Genomic DNA, 17,328 nt, shown 5'->3' on the forward strand with positions numbered 1-17,328 from the left:
GGATTAGCATATTACAACCGCTTATCTTGCGGAATGAAAACAGTTGGTGTATTAAGGGTGGATCTACCTTTCGGGGTGCCGATGCCGTAACCTTTGCTGTCGATGATGCCGCCGACCTGCGTGAGGTTGCAGTTTCTGCGCGTCACGTACTCAATGGTGGTCGACTCCATAAGCAGAGCGTAGTCGGACTTTAACACTCTCTGGATCCCGTCTTCAATGGACTTGACGAACGATGTGCTCTGTCTGCTGCTCATGAAAGCCCACATCTTCTCAAATGTAGACACTCTGGATTTCTAAAAGAGAGAAGCAGCATTTTTTCATGTGTTTGCATTTTTGGAAATCACTCTGGCTTGCTGGTTCGTACATTATACTGTATATACACACACACACAACATTATTGTCTTTAAAAGTGATGCTTATAGCTGAATTACACTTATTTCATTATTTGGAGCCACTTTACACAGTTATTAAACTGAACTGAATCAACATGACTTGAGCTGAATAATGACACTATTGAGCTGCTTTAGAGCAAACATTTAAAGGGGTCATGAACTGGCTTTTTAAATGTTATTATATTGTTTTCTGAGGTCAACTTATGACGTTCGCTTGGTTTTTGCATTCAAAAACATCCAAATGAATAAGTAATAGGCTATTTTGTACCCTAGTTTTGAGCCTAGCTGAAAAACGCTGGTTTTTATGGGCGTCTCACACTGAAGACTTGAAAGTACACGCCCACTGCTGTGAGTGGATAACAGTTTTGCATATTATAATGAGTTTCGACTCACCCGTTGGTGTACATGGGGGAAATTGTTTTGAAAACGTCCAATGTTGTAAAATGGCAACCGGAATGATTCGCCCATACATGTTCGGCCCAGAGTCCATGTGTTGCACCATTCCCGTCAGATCCAATATAGACGGCACAGCACCGTTCTTTACTCTTATTCGGTCTGCAAATCCAGTCTTGTTTACTGGACAATCGTCAGTGAAATGAAGCGAACAGACGGAGGATGTTTTACCTCAGCAGCTGGAACGTCATTAAAAATAAAGTTTATCCATGCAGTCCTATTGGAATCCAGAGGAAGCTTATGCAGCGACTGTCTTCTTCCACAACCAGACTCTACATAATATTCTGTTTTGCTCGGTAGAACGATCCGGTTTGTCATCACGAGTAAGGCATCTATGTTATTTAGCTATGCGTGTAATGCGCGAAACGGTGGGCGGGGCTAAACCGGCCGTGTTGAAGTAGGCGTTGATCTTCTCCTGCGGGGGTGGGGTTTTATGGTGTCAATAAAAGCTTTTATTGGACTAACAAGGACGTTTTCAGTTCTGAAACTTACAGGATATTCTTATAATATGATGAACTCTTAGATTTCAAAAGCTCAAGGAAAATTTGATTTCTCAGTTCATCACCCCTTTAAGGATTTGATAAAGTTTGCAATGATTTGTCAGTGTGAAGCTGCTTTCAATCAAATCTGTTTTGTTTAAAGTAGGGCTGTCAAACGATTAATCGCGATTAATCACATCCAAAATAAAAGTTTGTGTTTACATAATATATTTGGGTGCACTGTGTATGATTATTTTATATATATAAATACACACACATGCTTGTATACTGTATATAGATTTATATATCATTTATATTATATATAAATATTTTACATATAAATAATATTTTTTTCTTAAATATACATGCATATGTGTGTATATATATATATATATATATATATATATATATATACAAAATAATTATACACAGTGCACCCACATACAGTATATTATGTAAACACAAACTTTTATTTTGGATGCGATTAATCGCCATTAATCGTTTGACAGGCCTAGTTTAAAGCATTGTATTTTACCCTATGCAAGCTTGTTTTCGCCACAAAATTTTAAAAGATAATTGTGACGTTTAATTTCACAATTACGAGTTAAAAAGTCAACTCACAATTCTGACTTTATAACAAAATTCGCAGTTTTACGTTTTTTTTTTTCATTCCGTGGCGAAAGCAAAAATCTAAACCTGACCAATTATGTTAAAAGCAAACATGATAATAATACATTTGCTGAAGCAAACATGTTATTTTAGCCTTTTCAGAAACGCCACACCTATGAGCTGATTATGCATTTCATTATTGATAATTTGCAAGTTAATAGAATACAATTTGCTATTTGTTTGCTGTCACGCATGTTTATTTCAGCTGTAAACTGATAATGTAATGTATAAGTATGTATTTGGAGTTGATGTTGATGAATAGTGTGGTGTGACAGCAGTTTAAGATCCAGGCTAATATCTGAAAGGATGACGCTACACAATGAGAGATTTGAGACTTTGATCAAGACATTTAACCTCAGGATACTCATGTACTTTCAATACGTGTTGCTTCGGATAAAAATGCTCACTGATCAAGCAGAAACAATTTGCCCTGTGCTTATTTTGTGCAAATTAACCAACCTATGCACAACTGAATCCGCATGCTAATTTGAATCCAAAAATGTATACAATTGCATACTAGGACTAACTTCTTTTGCATAAAACGACAAATGTACACAAATGTGTTTTGCTGTAACCGCATTAGTAGAGCAGCAACTGCTGTAGGTCCAGTTGACAGCAACACTAGACATCCAGGAGATTTTCCTCGTCTCCATTACAGTGACACTCTCCAGCTTCACACTGCGGTGTGCTGGTGCTGGCGCTCTTCTCTTAACCTTGAGCACCTGTTATTGTTCCTCCCCCTTCAAACGCTATTTTCCCTGGTGTCTCTCAATATAATTGAAAGTGGCTGGGAATTGGCTTCAACGTTGGACTGCACAGGAATGAATAAGTGACTGGAGTGATACAGCTGACACTTCCTAGATTAAACAGTGACTGTGTACACTGGATTATGGCAGTTATTATCCTGCTTTCTCCACGGCTGTGCTCGTTTCACTGTACGTGAACGCTAGCCTACTTCCTGCTGGATGCTTTTCATTACAAACTGACAATTATATTTTGGTATGTTTTCAGTGGTGTATAAAGATCTTACATAATGAACCGTTATGTTTGTATTAGCTTAGAACGAGGCATTTCTACACGCCGCGGGTCCCCTCACATCGGCATGTTTCTACGGTGGCCCTGAACGGACAAACACGCTTTGTCACTATGTTCTTCTTTGCGCAAAGGAGCTGCTAAAGTCAGAGAATAAAACATTGAGACAATGATGAACAAGTAATAATAATATTTGCTATAACATATCATTTTACTGAATAATTAAGTAAATATTGTTGGTATCCTGGTAAAGAAACCTCATTGCTTAACTTGCTACTCTCTACAGTCTCAGACGACATCATTTTCTGACGGCCACCATAACTTTTGTTGGTTGCAATTCGTAACCTCACCGCTAGAAATGAACTAGACCTACCCTATCTCACGACCAAAGAGTGATTAAAAAGTGGCTAATTCGTACAAATTCTTACAATTTGTCTAAACTCACGTGATGGTTAAGTTTAGGGGCGGGGTCAGGGGTAGGTCATTCGTACGAATTCATACGAATTGGCCAATTCGTAAAATATGTACGATTTAGCAAAATCGTACTAATTCGTACGAGTAAGGTCGTATGAATTGTTACGAATTAGCCACCTCGTAAAATTCATACGAATTCCCGTGAGATTGGGTTGACCAGACACATTTTTTTCAACACATTTTCTAGACTCATTATTTAAAGGTGCAGTGTGTAATTTTTAGCGGCATGCTAAACATACACACTGCACCTTTAACCCTCTTGGGTCGGCTATCGCGCTGGTGAGACAAGCTCACTTTTTTCCTCATCAGTGCAAAAGAGACTCAAATACTACATATAAGTGTTGTACATCATTAGATCCTGTTAAGTGTCTATTTTTTATGGATACTCACAATAAAAACAAAGTTTTGTGCTTTGTGTCAAATAAAAAAAAAATTAACACGATGAGAATTTTGCCTTCTCTCTGTCAGTGAAGTTCATTCTGAAAAGCGTCGGAAAATGAACTGTAATTCAGTGGATACTTGTCACACAGGCACGGAAGATGTTTCGTTATGAAGCTGAAATTGTCTTCTTTTAAATGAAGTAATTTATATAAAAAAACAAATATTATCACTTTATGTAATCTGTATGAAAAGAAAGATATATCAGTCTTTTTCCTTTCAGCTAATCATAGCGTATGACGTGTTAATATAGATATACAATACAGATGTCCACAAAACTTTTGCGATATTTTCTTAATATCGGTAAAAAACTATCGTGAAATGACGGCGTTCCCGTTAGCTTACGTTACGCAAGTAAAACATCATTTTTTCCTCTCGCGATCTCATTCCAAAAGTCATGATGAGATTAGATGAGCGACTGAGCAAGTTTACTACTCTAGAAAAAGCCAAATATATGAAGCTGATTGTGTATACAAATGTCAGAATGTGTTAGTTTATAAATCATGCACTATGATAAAAGTGCAAATTTGTATTGTGGAAAAAAAAAAAAAGGTATTTTATTCGTTCTTGATTATTTGCCCCTGTGGTCATAATTTGTGTGAAACAGAACAATAGTGATCCTTTCAGCTGAAAACTATCTATATTTGTGCAGTTTGGCAAAAATGTAGACAAAGCCACGTATTTCAAATTAGCGAAACACATTATTCTACTGATACAGACATATCATAATATGCACAGTTTACTATATCTGCAGAAATTACAGTAAGGAAATATATTCTGACTTAGAAGTGGAACCAATTGTATGTGTGTGTGTGTGTGTGTGTGCGTGTGTGGTTAGCGGTCTCAAGATAATGAAACTTTAACATCACGATTACCACTCGGTTTAAATGGCATTTCATGGTTTTTTAAAGGAGGTCACGTAAGAAACCGTGGCTAATCACGGATAATTGTTGGCTCAATTCCATGAAACATTTAAAGTGACCCAAGAAAATGAACAAGTGTGAGCGCTCGCCGGTTAATCTTGATCAAATATTAAATGAACATTTGTGGCTCCACCGCTGAAGTCTCAGAAAACAAGCAGAGCTGAAGGTGTTTGGCGACAGCTTGCTATTGTAATTGCAAACACCTGTTCATTCTAATGCTGAAATCATATACTTCAGGAGACGAAAAGGACACATAATCAAAGGAACTGTGCACACTAAATGTCAAAGCAAGGCTTTGGAAGTGTAAAAATAGTATTGATAGAAATTTGAGATAACTCAAAACAAAAAATGCTAATGTACGGTTATTTATAGAAAGAGAAAATCTTCCGACAGCAGCAGAAACCACGAAAGCAGGCTATATTTTGAAAGAAGATATGAATATGCAATCACTGGTTTAACGACAGCTTCATTTTGTGTCGCTCAGAAACCTGATGTGCTTTCTGTGCTTCTGAGAGCCAAAACTCAAAAGCAAAACCCTGCAGGCAAAAGTTGAAACTTTTGGAATAATAATAGTAAAAAAAAAAATCATTATGAAGGAACACTTCAAACATGGAAGAGAAGTGACAGCGCAGGAGAATTTGCTTTTACAGTGGGAATTAAGATCTAACTGGAAGAGCTTAAAAAATACTTTTGTGAAATTGTATTGATTCTCTCTCCCTCTCTCTTTCTCGCTCCTTCCTTTTTTTAGAAAAGTTCTTTCAAACACATCTCGTGTTAACATTCAGCAGCGGTTCTCAACGAAGAATAAACGGCACGTCTTGCGATCGCTAAAGGTCCACCCGCTGGTTTCGGAGGGGTTACCTTGAAGAAGGACATGGTGGCTCCATCTTTGACGACGCCGAACTCTATTTTGGTCTGTTTGGCCAGGTCATCGGCCGAGTCCACGGGCGAGTCCATCCGCTCCACGGTGAGGAACGCTGCCAGGTTTGCTGTGTAGGAGGAGATGATGATGAGGGTGAAGAACCACCAGATTCCTCCGATGATTCGAGTCGAGAGCGCTTTAGGCATCAGTTCTGAACCTGCACACAGAGTCAATGCAGCATTAACTGACTACAGAAAAACACACCAAGAGTTCATGGTTATTTTTTATGCTAATATATGTTTATGAGAATAGGGAATGTGGAGCCAATGCGTCAGAGGTCCTGTACATACTGTACAGTCCATGTAGTCTCTCAATTAATGAGGTGATACAGCCTTTTTAAGAGAAATTAATACCTTGCAATGACACACTAAATTAATCAAACATTAAAGTGAAGAGTTAAGACTTTTGCACTGTTATACATATATACAACTGTTTCAGATCATCATATTAGAGTGATTTCTGAAGGGTCATGTGACACTGAAGACTGGATTAATGATGCTGAAATTTCAGTTTTGATCACAGGAATACTAGAAAAAAGTTATTTTAGACTGTAAAAAATAACTGTGATTTTAACGGTAAAATACTGTAAAAATGCTACAGTGCAAAACTGTTAATTGGTAAACAGAACGTTTCCGTACTATACACGGTCAATTTACGGTTTTCACTGTAAATTATACAATTATTTGTTCTTTTTCACTTTCAAAAACTGTAAATTTAACGGTATTTTACTGTAAAAATATATCACAGTTATTTACCGTGTATAGTACGGAAACGTGATATAATTTTACAGTAAAATACCGTTAAATTTACAGTTTTTGAAAGTGAAAAAGAACAAATCATTGTATAATTTACAGTGAAAAACCGTAAATTGACATTCCCACAATTCACTTCACATTTTATGTATTTTTGTTGAAATAACTATGGTTCCTCATAGTTTTATTGTTTTATTTTCTAATCAGTTATGTCCTTTAGGGTTATATGTTACATTTAATGTTGTTAAATTAATGTTTATTGCATTTTTTTAATTTCAGTTACCATGATGGTGCTTAATATTTGTGTGAATGACATTGTGCAGCTTCTTTAAAAAAGTATTGCTTTATACAAGTATTCACTTGTGATAAGCTGTGATTGCTCATGTAACTCTCATCACTGCTGATTGTTGGTTGTCAGTGTATTACAATGGTCTAAAACAGATATCAATACATCAATAAGTTGGTAAATCCACATTTTATCAGAAAATAAAATACGGTTTATTACTGTAAATTTTAAGTTAAGTCTGTAAAACCATTAACGTTCCTACCGTATTTTTAACGGTAAAGTTCTGGCAACCACAGCTGCCGGTTTTTTACCGTAAAATTTAAGGTTTATTTTTTACAGTGTAATAATATTTCACAATATTCATATTTTGGCAGCTTTGGTAAGCATAAGAGACTTATTTAAAGGCAAAAAGAATCTTATCAAACACAAATTTTGGAACAGTAGTAAGTAATTAAATTAATTAATACAATGTTTTAATTAAATCTATATGATAAAAGATTTCAAAAAATACTGAATACTGTTCAAAATGTACAACAATATTTACAATATTTTCTCTGAAAAAACTTTTATTCCTCTAAAATATCAGTTCATCCTGCAGCTCATCTCGAATACACAGAGACTCAAACCAAACAAACACAGAAATGATGGACAAACAGAGAGTTCCTTCAGGATGGGAGCCAGTGAACAGTGCAATGAGAAGCTGGAAAACTGCACACACACACACACACACACTCAATCACACGTATGCACGCACACATGCACCATGAGCACGCACCCACACACTCTCTCTCTCTCTCTAACACACACACACACACACACACAGACTCTTGTACATCTATGTTTCTGAGGAGTGGACAAAATGTCCTCACATTACTCTCTTTAGGCTGGTTCAACTTCAGCTCGCGCAGACCGATCGGCGGCTGACTTGAAGCAGTGCATGCTGGTTAGAAATTTTGTCCGACTTGATGCAGCGCCGACACCACATGACTGTGACGTATGCTATCAAACTACCGCGAGAGTGATTCACCGCACGACAACGATCACGTGTGTTTCGTGTTTATTCTCACACCTTTAGTTCCACTAAAGCTCACAAATCAGTTTTTTATAACAGTAAACACTCTTTTCAGGTAGTCGCGATGTTATAGACCACTTCTGCGTCGACGTCACAGTTACAGTACGTCACGGCGCTAGCTGGAGGCAAAACAAAGTGAAAACTGGAGGCGGCCAATACAAACCGGCCACATAATAAGGAGCTTAAATAATTGTTAGTATTATTAAATGTCATCTTGTTGTGTTGTTTGGTGCAAGAATTGATGAAAAATGAATATGCTGTATCTGGAATTTTTATTCCTAGAAAATATTCGTAATTTCACTCTTTACATTGTCGTGGTCTTGGCGCTGGCTCGGCAGAACTGCGGATCGTACACACAAGTCTTGTACAGGACCATATAGGCATCTAAAGAATTATATACCCTCAGTTTCTTTTACGATTTACGATCGGTTTCTCTATAAGGTAGGTGTAGAAGTCAGGCCACTCACCCGAGGGAACGTACGTTAATCCTGTCAGATCATCCATGCATTGAGTGAGCGTGTCGGCCAATCTGGTTCTGTCCGTTAAAAATAACTTTTGAAAATAACAACCGCGGTCCTGGACACTGAGTGACCTTACACGTTAAGATAAAATCGGATTTTCTCCAGTCATTGTTAAAAGAAACAAGCTAACAATACTTGCGTTAGTGAAGCGGCCAGAGGGATCGTTCTGCCTCCAAAAAACGCTCCGCCCACAAAAAACGTCACCATGTGTACCAACTGAAAAGGGGTATTTTTCTGAAAAGCGGTCGCTCTGTATATTTCTGAAAGTCCGAACCATACAGAAATGCTTTCACACCAGAAACGAACCAAACCTTTGTTCAGTTCGATCCGGACCGAGACTACCTCTTTTCGTCTGTTTGTTCCGTGGTGCGCGGGAGGTTTCACACCTGTAATTTTGATTCGGACCGAACTGAAAAGTCCGAAAGTCCGGACTAAACAAGTTAGGTGTGAAAGCCCAGATAGCAAACTGACATTGAATCAACGTAGAAACATGTCATCGAAACAACGTTGATCTGACATTGTTTTGCTCATCGAATTAACGTTGAACCAACGTCAGACGCGTCATTCTTTCAAAACTAACGGAAAATCAACTTGAAATCAACGTTGTTTCAACGTTAGGAAAGCAAACCAATTTTCGATTTTCATTTCCCAGACAGCAAACTGACATTGAATCAACGTGGAAACGACGTCTCTCATGACATTGAAACAACGTTGATTTTGCTCATCGAATTAACGTTGAACCAACGTCAGACGCGGCATTCTTCAAAGCTAAATGAAAATCGAAAATTGGTTTGCTTTCATAACGTTGAAACAACGCGTTGATTTCAAGTTGATTTTCCGTTAGTTTTGAAAGAATGACGCGCCTGACGTTGGTTCAACGTTAATTCGATGAGCAAAATCAACGTTGTTTCAATGTCATGAGAGACGTCGTTTCCACGTTGATTCAATGTCAGTTTGCTGTCTGGGAAGGCCCTACCCAGATAGCAAACTGACATTGAATCAACGTGGAAATATGACATCGAAACAACGTTGATCTGACATTGTTTTGCTCATCGAATTAACGTTGAACCAACGTCAGACACGGCATTCTTCAAAGCTAAATGAAAATTGAAAATTGGTTTGCTTTCGTAACGTTGAAACAACGTTGATTTCAAGTTGATTTTCCGTTAGTTTTGAAAGAATGACGCGTCTGACGTTGGTTCAACGTTAATTCGATGAGCAAAACAATGTCAGATCAACGTTGTTTCGATGTCATATTTCCACGTTGATTCAATGTCAGTTTGCCATCTGGGGTAGCTTTGAAGAATGCCGCGTCTGACGTTGGTTCAACGTTAATTCGATGAGCAAAATCAACGTTGTTTCAATGTCATGAGAGACGTCGTTTCCACGTTGATTCAATGTCAGTTTGCTGTCTGGGAAGGCCCTACCCAGATAGCAAACTGACATTGAATCAACGTGGAAATATGACATCGAAACAACGTTGATCTGACATTGTTTTGCTCATCGAATTAACGTTGAACCAACGTCAGACGCGGCATTCTTTCAAAACTAACGGAAAATCAACTTGAAATCAACGTTGTTTCAACGTTATGAAAGCAAACCAATTTTCGATTTTCATTTAGCTTTGAAGAATGCCGCGTCTGACGTTGGTTCAACGTTAATTCGATGAGCAAAATCAACGTTGTTTCGATGTCATGAGAGACGTCGTTTCCACGTTGATTCAATGTCAGTTTGCTGTCTGTCTGGGAGGTCCTCATAAAGATAGTTGTACACACACACACACACAGTTCACCTTCACTAAGCTCTGTATTTGCTAAAATACAAATTTAGTTGACAAGCTTTTTTTATTATTATTTAAATACAATCATTTTTGCCACAACACACAGAATCAAACCGGCTCTATCGGGTCTTTGCTTTTTCAGATGTGAAGCTATTAAAGAAATGCTGATGTCCCGGCAAACAACCAGCCGACAGATTCCCAGCATTACGCTGAAGCTCAACATCTGCTTATCGCCGTGTAAAAGTAGCGAAGGCAAAGTGTGTTCGTCCCGCGGGTTTGCTTCAGAGTCACATTAATTATGATGACCTGCTTTTCCCTGTCCTGCTATTCCCCTCACAAGCACTGAAACACACCGGCCCGGTCGAACTCAAAGCGGCTCCCGATGAGAATAATTATCTGCACTTAACATTCCCACCTCCTCCTGGAAGAGGAGTCACGAGCGGCGCAGCGCCAGAGGCGAGTGCTCAGTATTCAGACTCACGCTCTTCACTGAAGCAATAATGTTTTAAACAGTCGCATGGAGAACAAGTGAAGATGTGTGCAAGATTGAGCAAAACTGATAAAGCACAGCGGTCTCCAAATGAACATGTGTGCAGTCAGTCAGAGGCAAAGAGAGGACCACGGTTTGCTGGTAAAGTGTGTTTAGCTGATCACCCGTAACTAGCCGAACGCAAAAACAGAACATTTTTCATGTGATGATCTGCATTTCTGCACAATGAAACATCCGCTTTTGTTGAGCGGGCCTTGTGTAACCTGAATCAGTTTTGGACAGACATGACAAATGGTTGAGCTGAAGCGCTGAGCGCTAGCGTGAAGGAGCTTCCCGCCGACTGAACGTGACGACGGGGAAAAGAATTAAGGCACACACTGTCTGGTGTTTTCTGACGTGTCGAAACGTTTATTTCCTACGCGTGCCGATTGTTTAGTGTCTGGTTTTATTAGATCTCGTTTATTATCTGTTGTCTTACAATAATAACGGATTATTTTTCCCAGATGAATATTTTATTGACGTTTCATTATGAATCTATATTTATTTATTTTTTCTATTAGACCACTGACAGACCATATAGATAAAAAAAAACAGCTTAGGATGGTTTCAGATGTCTTGAGTTTAATTCAGGCTCTACTTTCTTTTCATGTAATCTCATTGCTTGTCTAGTTTTATGAAAATAAAATAAAAATAGGATAAATAATTAGGAAGAAAAATAGGAAGAATTCACTGCATTTCTCACATGTGCACTCTCAGGAAAAAAAAGGTACAAAAGCTGTCACTGGGGCTGTACCTTTACAAAAATTAAACTTGTGTCCATTTTAGATGCTAATATGTACATTATGAGGTGCTAATATGGACATTTAGGTGCAAATATGTGCATTTTAGATGCTAATGTATACATTTAGGATGCTATTATGTAGCCTACATTTTAAGTGCTAATGTGTACATTTTAGGTGCTTTTATGTACATTTAAGTGCTAATATGTACACTTAGGATGCTATTATGTACATTTTAGGTGCTAATATGTACATTTGAGGTGCTATTATGTACGTTTTAAGTGCTAATATGTACATTTAAGTGCTATTATGTACATTTTAGGTGCTAATATGTACATTTAGGGGCTATTATATACATTTAAGTGCTATTATGTACGTTTTAAGTGCTAATATGTACATTTAGGTGCTGATATGTACATTGTAGGTGCTGATATGTACATTTAGGTGCTGATATGTACATTTTAGGTTTTAGGTGTTAACATGTACATTTTAGGTGTTGATATGTACATTTAGGTGCTATTATGTACATTTTAGGTGCTAATATGTACATTATGAGGTGCTAATATGGACATTTAGGTGCAATTATGTGCATTTTAGGTGCTAATATGTACATTTAGGTGCTAATAATATGTACATTTTGGTGCTATTATGTACATTTTAAATGCTAATATGTACATTTAGGATGCTATTATGTAACCTACATTTTAAGTGCTAATATGTACATTTTAGGTGCTAATATGGACATTTAGGTGCTAATATGTACATTTTAAGTGCTAATATGTACATTGTAGGTGCTGATATGTACATTAAGGTGCTGATATGAAAATTTTAGGTTTTAGGTGTTAACATTTTAGGTGTTGATATACATTTAGGTGCTATTATGTACCATTGAGGTACAAATATGCACCCTTTAGGTACAAAAGTGGTACAGCCCCAGTGACAGCTTTTGGACCTTTTTTTCTGAGAGTGTGAAATATTAAATACCGATTTCGTAGGTTGTCTTTACCGATCAGTTTTATTTTGTCCCTCGTGACAAACTTAACCAGAATGTGTTTAAAATACATTTATTTCATACTAAGCATTCTACAAATTAAGATAGTTACTAGAATATTGCGTGAGACTGATATAAATGTTATATTTACACTTTATGTGGAGTACTTCTTTCTTGCAAAATGCACATTTCTTAATATTACGCCTAAATGTGTTTTAATATCACGGCTATAGCTGAGTCTTCAAATGCAAACTTTTTAAGGGTATACTTGCAATAGTTTCACTTTAGCACAATCAAATATAATTGAGTATTTCTTTAGTTAAGCCTCAGCACTATTTCTGGACAACTGACGGGCATTAAGTACAAAATGAGTTGCTCCAAGACTTTAATTATATCAGTTTAGTATATCAGAAGTACAACTGTACTTCTATAAATGCATTTGTAGTTTATTTAGCATGACATAAATGTATTTCAAGTACATTTATTATACTTGTTTTTAATAATTGGGTAATAATAACTTTAGGCCCAATTCACACAATGAAGTTATTTATTATCATGCATATTACTAGGATATTGGCTGTTTATTAGTTCTTATAAAGCACATTTTAATACCATATTCTACATTCATTAATCCTACAATACCTAAACTTAGCAACTACCTTACTAACTAGTAATAATAGAGGTTTAATAAGGCAAAATTATTAGTTTATAGTTAGTTAAAGGGAATTTTGACCTTGTGTTTCACTAGCTGTGACTACTGGCTGCAATCTTATTTGTAACAATATCTAATACTAAATGATGCTTTCACAGTTTTTAGACTCTAAATTGCTGCTAAAGTGTAAATCATCAATCATCCATGCAACCCCAGTGAGTAAACAAACACACACAGTATACAGTACGTCAGATGACTTCGAGAGTCAAGAGAGAACTTCTATTGGCTCCAGACAACCAATACATGAAGCGTGTGTTTGAAACGACAGGTATCGCGTGCATATCATCTCAGTGGAGATTTCATGCGTAATGAAAAGTGCAGCAGATTTGCACTCCCCGTGAGTAAAGAGCCGCCGTGGGCACGGGGCAAGTCTTTTCTATTCGTCTCCTTACATGAGGTAAAACATTTCATCGCTCCCTGGCATGCTTTATTATGCCGTTTGGTTTTGAGGGTATCATTTGCTAATGTGTGCCTGTGAGGGGTGTGAAAACAGCTTCAACCCCTGCGTGTCTTTAATGGCTTCCTCCATCTAATTCTGTGAGGTGGCGCTCAGCACAGAGCCAAAGACAATATTTAAAAGAGAGAGAGAGAGAGAGAGACATTCCCTTTGTTGTTGTGTTGAGTTAAAATCTCAGATCAGCACTTCTTATTCAAAAGTGGTTCCATTAAAACACTAAAATACTGGTTTTGTTAGCAATTCTTGAAAGTTTTCCATCTCAATGTACTTCCAACAGCGAAACTGACATATTTTGAGTGAATTTCAGTCTTAAATAAACATGATGAGACAGAAAAACTCAAAGTAAATGCAATTGACCCATAATGGCTAAGCCACGCCCCCTCCACTCACAGGCGCTATATGGCAGCGGTCACAGTAGGAGACGTTTCACAGGAGGTAATTGCTGATTTTTGGAGACAGAAATATTATTTATCATCTTGAAGTCGCCTAAAGAGCCTTAACTATGCATTGGAGGGTTAAATTAAGTATTTTATTGTTGAGAAGGTCGATGAAAAGCTTCAGCTCCGGGCCAAAATGTACAGGTCACAGTGTAAACATGAATAAAATAAATAAATAAATACACACGCATGTACTCCATACACACCGTTTGACCATTTTAAACTTAAAATGACAAGAATTAACGAATTAAAATGGACGTGGAAGTAGAGAATGTGTATTGGGTTAGCTGCGCACTGTGATTGGCTCATCGCGCTTCAGGGCGTGGCTTATCCATAGGTCAATTAAGACCATAAAAAGATGCAGTTGGATTATGCTTGCGTCATGATGCATTAAAACGTGGATGAAATTTGCAATTCATTACATTTACAATTCATATTTAATGCATTATGATGTACATTATGAATACACTCTAAAAAATGCTGGGTTGTTTTAACCCAATTTTGGGTCAAATATGGACAAACCCAAAATGCTGGGTTAAAAATGTAATGTAAAAATTTAACCCAACAGCTGGGTTAGTCCATATTTGACCCAAAGTTGGGTTAAAACAACCCAGCATTTTTTAGAGTGTACCGTTATAATGCATTATAGATAAAGGCTTTAAGTAAAGCGATCAATGAATCAGGTTCAATCGAGTTATTGGTTTGAATCAGTGTGCTCAATATTTTCATTACCCTCATTTTGTTTTAATTCGATGATGTTTTCCAACTCAACGTCTCTTCTCTTGCTCTTCCCCTGAGTCTCGTCTACATTCAAGGCAAAGTCATGGACGTCTCAAAAAGGCTATATTAATTTCCCTCTGATTCCCGTCCCTCTGAAGCTGCACGTCAGCCACGGCGAACGACTGAAACATGCAATAAACAAGAAGCAGACGTCCCACTGTGCCTGTGCTCGCGCTGAAACAGTCTTCTGTCGACTGTCATCCCAACCTCAAACTCACACTCCTGAAGGTCTCCGAGTGTCAGCAAACAAACGCGGCTGTTATCCCTCTAACCTGCCAGTGTGTGTGACAGATGTTTGACACCCCTCATCCCCGCCTCACTGACAAGCAAGACGAATGCTCCCTCCTCCTGTCAGAAGAGACTGAACTCCGTGGTTTTGACAGTCATGTGTTGTCGGGTTTTCTGGCTCGTTTGCAAAGTGTGTTGAAGACGAAGCGTACCTTGCTGCATGAGGGAGCCCACGCCAAACCAGAAGCTGTTGAGGAGCGTGAAGTTGTTCTCCACCACGTCGGAGCCGGGGTTACACGGATGGGCGTCGTACCACTCGTACGGGCTGAACCTGAAGCGAAAACCAGAGAGAGTCACAAACGTGACACATTTAAAGCTCTTAATGTTTGTGCTTTAAGACAAGCCTTTGTCTGTGCTTTGTTTTCTCTTAAATATGACATGTTGGTGATACAATTATTGACTACAAGGGTAAAATCTTAAAGCGATAGTTCACTTTGGTATGTTTTAGCTTACCCCAAGGGCATCCAAGATGTAGGTGTCTTTGTTTCCGCAGTATTTTCAAATTTGATATTTTTAGGTCAAACTGTTTTTGTCTGTCAGTCATATAATGCAGGTCTATGGTCACCACCTCAAAGAGCATGCACAGAGAAGTCCAAATTAAACATGATTTAATGACTCGTAAATGTAAGTACACATTGATGGCCTAAGACACGAAACGAGCGGTTTGTGTGAGAAAACGGACAGTATTTATATCGTTTTTACCTCTTGTAATCACAGCCACGTCCAAGTGATCTGAGGGCACGGGCGCTTCGGTCTGCCCAAACAACGGCAGTGATCTCTCTCATTGATTACACAGAGATTTCAGAAGTGTCGTTTTCTCACACAAACCGCTCGTTTCGTGTCTTAGGCCATCAGTGTGTACTTACATTTACGAGTCATTAAATCATGTTTAATCTGGACTTCTCTGTGCATGCTCTTTGAGGTGGTGACCATAGACCTGCATTATATGACTGACAGACAAGAACGGTTTGACCGAAAAATGTCAAAATTGAAAATACTGTGGAAACAAAGACACCTACATCTTGGATGCCCTTGAGGTAAGATAAAACATTTCAAAGTGAACTATCCCATTAAATGGTCAAAAAAATTTCGCTACAAACCAGTGTGTTTATTACGTATGGAAGAGGATTAGGGCCAACCAATAAAAAAAATAAAAAAATAAAACCATCTCGAGATTAAAGTCATTATAATGCGAGATTAAACTCTTTAAATTTCGAGAGAAAAGTCGAACTGGCGTCTTCTCAAGCGTCTCCTTCGTCGAAATTCCACACCTTGAGGATCAACAAGTTTAATTGGCCGTCTTATTGTATCCTGGGAAACCATGAAACCTCAATGAATCGCGCGTAGGTGAAGCAGCGATAACCCTGCATTTGTCCACTGGTTGTCATTTCATGTTGGACAAAAGCGAGTACATCGCGCAAATTAGACTGATTTTTCCCTCTAAAAAGACCTAGTCGCTTGCAAATTCTCTTTAAAGTTTGTATGCTAATTATTATTCTGTCATAGTTAGCTAAAGTCGATAGTATTTCTTTTTTTATTGAATTTGTATAAGTCTAAAAAATATAGCTTGACCAAGTGATCTAACTCTGCCATGTCCTCTATGGCTATATGTGAACACTGATTTCATTTCGACTTTTTTTTCTCAAAACACTACTTTATTCTCGAATTTTAACAAGTTTAATCTCGCATTATAATGACTTTAATCTCGTTATTTAATGAGTTTTTTCTCAAGATTGTATTTCGACTTTTTTCTCGAAATTTAACGAGTTTAATTTCGCATTTTAATGACTTTAATCTCGTTATTTAATAAGTTTATTCTCAAGATTGTATTTTGACTTTTTTCTCGAAATTTAACGAGTTTAATTTCGCATTTTAATGACTTTAATCCCGTTATTTAATGAGTTTATTCTCAAGATTGTTTTTAGACTTTTTTCTCGAATTTTAACAAGTTTAATCTCGCATTATAACGACTTTAATCTCGTTATTTAATACGTTTATTCTCAAGATTGTATTTTGACTTTTTTCTCGAAATTTAACGAGTTTAATCTCGCATTTTAATGACTTTAATCTCGTTATTTAATGAGTTTATTCTCAAGATTGTTTTTCGACTTTTTTCTCGAATTTTAACAAGTTTAATCTCGCATTATAACGACTTTAATCTCGTTATTTAATAAATTTATTCTCAAGATTGTATTTTGACT

General features: G+C 37.4%; 1 protein-coding gene across 1 annotated transcript in view; it reads right to left on the minus strand.

Annotated features, from left to right (window-relative positions):
- grik3 (glutamate ionotropic receptor kainate type subunit 3) overlaps positions 1–17,328 on the minus strand; it is a 179,845-nt gene that overhangs the window by 12,393 nt on the left and 150,124 nt on the right. Inside the window, exons 12-14 of the mRNA XM_039651314.2 lie at positions 15,280–15,398; positions 5,722–5,939; positions 68–293 (exon numbers count right to left, since the gene is read on the minus strand). Coding sequence (XP_039507248.2) covers positions 68–293; positions 5,722–5,939; positions 15,280–15,398 — 563 coding nt within the window. The remainder of the gene's footprint in view (positions 1–67; positions 294–5,721; positions 5,940–15,279; positions 15,399–17,328) is intronic.

Source organism: Pimephales promelas, chromosome 12 (genome assembly GCF_988280905.1).
Source record: "Pimephales promelas chromosome 12, fPimPro1.hap1.1, whole genome shotgun sequence".
NCBI lineage: Eukaryota > Metazoa > Chordata > Actinopteri > Cypriniformes > Leuciscidae > Pimephales > Pimephales promelas.